This window comes from Lactuca serriola, chromosome 9 (assembly GCF_051521515.1).
Source record: "Lactuca serriola cultivar US96UC23 chromosome 9, Lser_US96UC23_V15, whole genome shotgun sequence".
NCBI lineage: Eukaryota > Viridiplantae > Streptophyta > Magnoliopsida > Asterales > Asteraceae > Lactuca > Lactuca serriola.
The window spans coordinates 10,571,396-10,578,489 of NC_136416.1; the positions used below are offsets into that span (position 1 = coordinate 10,571,396).

Here is a 7,094-nt window from a genome sequence, read left to right on the forward strand (position 1 = left end):
TGAAGAATAAAAACAAAAAATACATTATTTCTTAGAGAATACGGGTAACAATTGTTAAGAATTACATTTATTATTAAAGAATAAAACTTAAAAAACTTTCAAAATGGGAAAGAAAACATCAAAATCTAACAACGACTAAACATTATAAAAGAATAATGTTGCTTAGAATCACTTTCACTTTTATGGTCTGTTCTTAATGCATCAACTTTTGTGATTCCAACAGAATTGGAATTCGTAATTCAATTCCAACAGAATTGGAATTCGTAATTCAATTCCAACATAATTAGAATTCGTGATTCCATTCCAATAAAATTGGAATCTCACCAATATCATCCATTGAATCAATAAGAGAAGCAGGAACTGAATCTTTTGTTGCTGTTCTTTGGGAATCATTGAAATAAGCAGGAACTGTTACAACAACTTTTGTGACCTTATCATTCATAAATTTTGAAGCATCGTCCACAAGCTTTCTCAATACCTGATAATATAGAAGCAACAAGAAAAGCCAAATTAGGGCAAACACATCTTACTGTTACAAATTAAGAGGCAGAGGGAGCACTGGTTACCTGTGCTGAAATTTCTTTTGCAGCAAACTGTTTTCCAATAGCAGGACAATCAAGCTTAACGTTTCTGTTCTCATCACGCACCACCGTATACGAAATCTGCTTAGACTCCTCGTCCACCTTCGACATCTTCCTCCCGATAAATCTCTTCACTGAGAAGAAGGTGTTTTAGCGAATTCGAATCAAAGAAAAAAAAAGACTCACATCACATAAATACAAACGAACCTTCAATGCACACATCAATCGAAGGATTCATGTTATCGAATACACAAAAAGCACAAAACATCTCAGAATATTAACCTGATTGTAGCCCAGACAGGGAAGACGAACAAGAGAACGATACCGATGGGGTTGGAAATGCCATTGCTCTTGTTGAAAGTGTTCTTGAATCCTCCAGAAGCTCTGATGTGTTCTTGAAGCAAATAGCATCCGATAACCAAGCAAACAATCACTCTGATCCACCCTACTCTGACATAGCCGGCGACGAAGTTTGGAGCTACCACAACCAAAAGGAGCAAAGATCCCGACAACTCTAGATATTCTGTATTTTTCAGAACAATCGTAATGAGATTTGATTTCAAATTAACGAAATTCATTTCAATCAATTTCAATTGAAAACCTAAATTAATTAGGGATTGTATTATGGTTTAGGTAACTAGACCTGGGTAATGTTCACGGAAGAAGAGACGCAATACGACTCCGACTAATGTGATCCATTTCCCGATGTCTCCGCTGAAAAAAAAAACGAAATAGTTTCTGATTAAAACACGAAGAAGGATGAATCGAGAGACAAATTTCGATTATTGGATCAATACTTTACTGCAAAATTCCGAAGAGCCACTCAGGAAGAGTCAAGAAGATGTAGAGAACCAAAAGTGAAGTAAGGATCTTCGTCCTCCAGTTTGTTTGATCGAGTATCAGCAAATAACTGTAACACAACACATCAAGCAAAATTTGTCAATTTAGATCCATTTAAAATCAAATAATTAAACACGATGAACTGAAGAAGACGATTTGATCATTTGAAGCTAGAGTTGTACTTACATGCCGGCGAAGCAAGCGATCCATTGGAGGCAGGTAGTGATGAAACCACCACTGACTCCGAGCTTGATGACATGATCAGCCAATTTCCTCGTAGCTTCTCCGATATCTTTCAAATCGGAGTTGATTAACTTGGATGTTGCTTCTGATAGAGTTGGATCGGTCGACATCTTTAACTAATTCTTAGCTGCCTTCATCGTGATCTCTAGGATTAACTTGGGTGCGTCGTCCTCTGCCCCTCGGCGTTGGTAACGATGACAAGCTTCACTTCGTTGCTTCAGTCTAGTCGACCCCGGAGACGCTTCCTTAGCCTGAATCGATCGACATCCATTGGACCTTGCAGCCGCTTCGTGCTTTCCTTCTCACCTTCATCGATGAATTTGGGGGAAGTTGTTTATAAAAGGGGATAAATTAGGTTAAAATCAACTAGCATAATTATAGGAAAGTATTTAGGAAACTTGTTTATAAAATTACCTAATTACCCTTATTTATTTATTTAATTATTTATTTATATTTTAATTTTTGATTGACTCATATTTATACATACAATAACACAATAAATATTTTAAACAATTGAACCTCTCTCTCTCTCTCTCTCTCTCTATATATATATATATATATATATATATATATATATATATATATATATATATATATATATATATATATATATATATATATATATATATATATATATATATATATATATATATATATATATATATAGGAACACCCATTTTCGAGGATGCTGCATTATAATCAAATGGCGAACTTGATTAACTGATATGGAAATGAACTATTGATGATAAAAAAGTACCTCGTTGGACTTCATAGTTCATATATATACTCGGTATGTTTCGAAAATATTTTCCTTGAAATAAAAGTTAACTACAAACATGCTATTAATTAGTATTTTCTTACAAGTTTTGACACACTTACTAAACCAAACCAAAGATCCTGAAAGCAAATAGTAACAATAATCGCTAAAAAAAAAAAAAAAAAAAAAAAAAAAAAAACTAAAGATCCTGAAATCAAATAAATGAACTAAAAAAGCTCTTGTTCAACTCGACTACTATCCAATAAATAAAGATAATGAATTTAATGTGACTAACAATTTATTAATGCAGATGCCTTTGTTTAGCTTAATGATCAGTGAATCGATCTACCATCGCAGCTGGTTGGGATGAGCTTCAAAGAACCTCGGTTGAATCCACACCGCTCTACGCACACGCTTTTTCGAAGGAGAATCATCTACAACTTCGTTTAGATACACATGTCGATGACAATCCTCAGCTGATTCGTATGATAATCCACAAACAGCAACATATTCATCGTCTTCAAGATTAAATCGGTCTCTGGTATCCTCAATCCTGTTACGAAAGACATGCTTCTTATAACAATAAGGCATACTTTCCATATCCTTGTTCACTTCAGCACCTTTCACGATGGTGTAGGGTTTCCATTTTTTATCTTTCACTGAAAATGATAACATAGTTTTCCCATCATCCATGTAGTAAAAATTTCGACTCTTCTCATCGAATGTTGCTGCACTAATGGAAGAGCTGAAATTATTACGGGTCGGTATCATGTGTGGAGTCCACGCAGTTTGGCCTTTGGAAATCACGTTTACTTCAACAGACGCTTCATCGATACCGTTGATAACGGAGACGATGCAGTGATCAGAGGTAGGTACGTCGGAAAACGCCGCGACATGGCCGTCGATTTGCTTGTGTGGGAAATCGGGAAGAACGATTTTCGCAAGTGAAAAGGGGCAAAAGAAGAAAATCGATTCGTCTTTATATAGTAGCAGCCATCCGTGATATGATGCAAGACAGACTGCGCCTTTGAGATCTGGAATGTTCCGATTGTAGGTTTTTGATTCTTCGTCGTTGTAGATGAGACATTCTGAACTGTCGGTTTTGTGGAACAGTAACCATGGAGATCGAAGAGATTCGATTGCAGCTGACGCAGTGGATGAAGCAGATCGGAAATCATTACAGGTTCCACGGAAACCTAAAAGCTCAATCATCGGTAATCTATCGGCTATGGAGGATAGAATCTCCGGGGGAAGATTGGAAAATGATCTCTTTTCAGCCGGAACTTCCTTCTTCGTTCCGGTATCCATTCCTTGCGTTTTCTACGTAACAAATTAGTTACTATTAATTATTTAATTTCACAATTTGTTCCCATTATTAATTAATATTTTAAGAAAAATATACCAAATAACATTCCTATTCATATTCCTTAACAAACAAAAAACATTAAGATCCGGTCTCCAAACTTTACTTCATGATAGCACACCGTATTTACATATGAATATTTAACAAAATTCATGTTTAAAGTACAATTAATATATACAATATAGAAATCAGTAACTGTTAATTATGGTTTAATTTGCTTTGCATTACGAGTTCATAAAAAATCTTGTAATCTCGTTAAACTAGATTTTTATGTAACAATGATTCATAATCTATGCATGTAATTAGATTGTAAGTTATGTCATCATAAAAAAAATCCTGTTATAGAATTTTTAACGTTTCTACACTTTAATTTCTCCATGAATATGGATATAAATAAACAGATTGACGAGAAATAGTTTATCACTGACTAGGGTTCATCAACGTCTTCATACACTAAACATTTCTGTATTCAAACTTTACCGCACTAATCTAATCGTATTTAGACGTTCCGTGTTAATTATACATACATACATTCACATATACACACACAAATGAAGATGAAGATGAAGAGAAGATGAGTATGTTACCTTATGGTGAATTTGGTTGTAGAAAACTGCGTGAGATGAAATCGTTAAGGCGAGGAAACTGGGAACAAGTATATATAGCGCGAGAGATTGCGGGTGAGGTTTGTTACTTCCCCTTTCAAAACTCCAATACAATCCAATTTCTTTTATTGATCTCCTATTTATAATTTATAGTTACTTTTGAAATTTTAATTTTTAGGAGTAAATTACATGAATGGTCTGTTTTTTTTTACTATCACCTATATATTCATCAAAATTGGCTTTTTTTTCAGTTTAACTATTTATAAGAAATAATATTTTACTATGACTTCAATTGTTGAAATTGGCTGTTTTTTTTACTATCACCTATATATTTATCAAAATTGGCTGTTTTTTTTTCAGTTTAACTATTTATAAGAAATAATATTTTACTATGACTTCAATTGTTGAAATTGTATTAATCTACTAATCACATTTTTTGACGTGCAGATTTTAATTGTTGAAGAAATTAACAGATAAGATTATTAAAAAAAATATTTTTGGAGATATGATAGGTGGTATATGTTATAAAGTAGAGAAAGTCTTTAAAATTAGTTTAGATATATGTAACTTGTGATAATCTGTTTTGTTATGGTTCGTGGACTGGTTAGTTTTCCTATAAATGATCGGGTAACCAAAAGCATAAACCCTTTCGGTATGTATGACTTTAAATCACAATAAATAGATAATCGCTTTTAAACCTTACACCAAGGTACCTTTTTAGAATTATATATTCTCTTCTTCTCTATATCTACCCTAATAAATAAGAATGATTTTGCCACATGTCTTTCTCTCATTCAATTTGCTACATGTCATTTTGTCATAATTTAGAGATATATTTATTTTCCACTTGTCATTTCTTTCATTTTCCATTTCTAATATGTTATTAATTAGTTTCCATAAATTAAACCTACTATAATGATATTAATTTCAAATTTTAAATTTTAAATTTTAAATTTCAATTTCAATTTCAAATAAATTTATAGTTTAAACCTTTGTGTTTAACATTTTGTTATAATTAACCTGTTTAGTATACGGGTCTGATAACTAAACAATAATTTTAATTTATTTATTTTTTGCATGTTTTTTTTCTCATAATTTTTATTTATTTCAAATTTCAAATTTAAATAAACTTCTCATTTAATCGTTTCTATTTAATATTTTGTTTTAATCAACCCGTATAATATACGGGTTTCACAACTAGTTTAATAATATAGAAGAGTATCTCTTTTGCCATGTGTCACCATATTAGACATTTTAATTAATGTGTTGCCACTTGTCAATCTATTAGTTTTCCATTTTATATTTATTAGACCTCCTCATTAATGTGATTCTATTTTAAATTTTAAATTTTAAATTATTGTTTTCATTAATTCACAAATAAAAATATCTAATATATATTAAAAATTAATTTAATATATTTATTTGAATCAATAACTATAATTTCACATAACTAATAAAAAAGATCTCTTAAATTAATAATCTATTTAAAATAACTTATTAATAACTTAGAGTTTTTACTATAAAAGTTTGATTAATTTTATAACCGTAGTTCCCACGGATTATAAACTAGTTTTAGTAATAATAGTACCAAACTCAACGATGAAGTGCAAGCGGTTAATATTAGTTGCCAAATAATTGGTTACAAGCCAAAGAGCATTTCGTCTAATGGTATGGATTGACTTTTTCATTTGACATGTCATTGTCAAGTCTTGTTTGAGACTTATATGGTGATAATTCGAAGTATATTAGTTTACCATTCAAACAAATAAAAAATAAATAAATGGTTACAAAAGATGACGACTCTTTTTGTAACTACTAAACTTGTGTTTGAAGGGATTTGTCATTTGATCTTAGTAGAAAATATTCACAAAAAGAAATTGGTGAGTGTTGAAGTTCTTTTTTTAATGTGTAGAGGGCACAGATAAAAATCTAAAAGGAGATGGGTAATGGTAAATGCGACTCGGCTCTTTTTGTAACTGCTAAACTTGTGTTCGAAGGGATTTGCCATTTGATCTTAGTAGAAAATATTCACAAAAAGAAGTTGGTGAGTGTTTAAGTTCTTTGTTTAATGTATAGAGGGCACGGATAAAAATCTAAAAAGAGATGAGTAATGGTAAAGAATGATCGAATTCAATAAAGATGAGTAAGTAAAAGAACATGAATGCATTACATGTTCGAATCACCAACAAAAGGGCATTTCGAAAGTCGTGCCCATTTGTTGCATAGAGTTTCTAAATAAATCATTGATTATGCATGTTGGTTCCTATTCGTGTGCAAAAGCATGATACAAAATCTCAGGCAAGATAATGACAAAGTATGACTAGCATATGATAAGAGTCTCGATATTATAGGGGTTGAGATGTTGTCCTTAAAACATCTTTAGGTACAATCTACATATCGAAGAATATCAAATATATTCCAGCTTAAAGAGAATATTAATATTATTGGGAAAGTTAGATGATGAAGGATATCATGTTGTACTAGATGCAAGACCGACTCAATACGTGGGTGACTTAGGCTTAGGCCTCGGGAATCAAGTTTTTAGGGGCATCAAAATAGTCCAACTATGTCTATAGTGTGTGTGTGTGTGTGTGTGTGTGTGTATATATATATATATATATATATATATATATCAGTGTTGTAAATATCGGCCTAGGCGGCGCCTAGGCGCTAGGCGGTCTGCAACTGATTACGATTAGGGGTGC

The 7,094-nt window shown here is 32.0% G+C and overlaps 2 protein-coding genes across 2 annotated transcripts; both read right to left on the bottom strand.

Annotated features, from left to right (window-relative positions):
* Positions 1–342: 342 nt before the first annotated feature.
* On the bottom strand, positions 343–1,774 carry LOC145075324 (cold-regulated 413 plasma membrane protein 2-like). Its single transcript, XM_079021607.1, has 5 exons — positions 1,608–1,774; positions 1,384–1,491; positions 1,225–1,295; positions 567–1,104; positions 343–478 (listed from the first exon to the last, which is right to left on the bottom strand). Exons 1-4 carry the CDS (start codon positions 1,772–1,774, stop codon positions 851–853), a joined length of 600 nt encoding a protein of 199 aa, XP_078877733.1. The 3' UTR covers positions 343–478; positions 567–850.
* A 905-nt stretch (positions 1,775–2,679) lies between these two features.
* On the bottom strand, positions 2,680–3,729 carry LOC145075325 (F-box protein At3g56470-like). Its single transcript, XM_079021608.1, has one exon. The coding sequence runs from the start codon at positions 3,727–3,729 to the stop codon at positions 2,767–2,769; it is 963 nt and encodes a 320-aa protein (XP_078877734.1). The 3' UTR covers positions 2,680–2,766.
* Between the last annotated feature and the right edge of the window lie 3,365 nt (positions 3,730–7,094).

Coding starts and splice junctions, on each gene's coding strand:
- LOC145075324 (XM_079021607.1), bottom strand. CDS start 1,774: ATGTCGACCGATCCAACTCTATCAGAAGCAACATCCAAGTTAATCAAC. Junction 1,296..1,383: donor TGGCTCTTCGGAATTTTGCA/GTAAAGTATTGA, acceptor TTTTTTTTTCAG/CGGAGACATCGGGAAATGGA. Junction 1,105..1,224: donor CTTCCGTGAACATTACCCAG/GTCTAGTTACCT, acceptor TGAAAAATACAG/AATATCTAGAGTTGTCGGGA.
- LOC145075325 (XM_079021608.1), bottom strand. CDS start 3,729: ATGGATACCGGAACGAAGAAGGAAGTTCCGGCTGAAAAGAGATCATTT.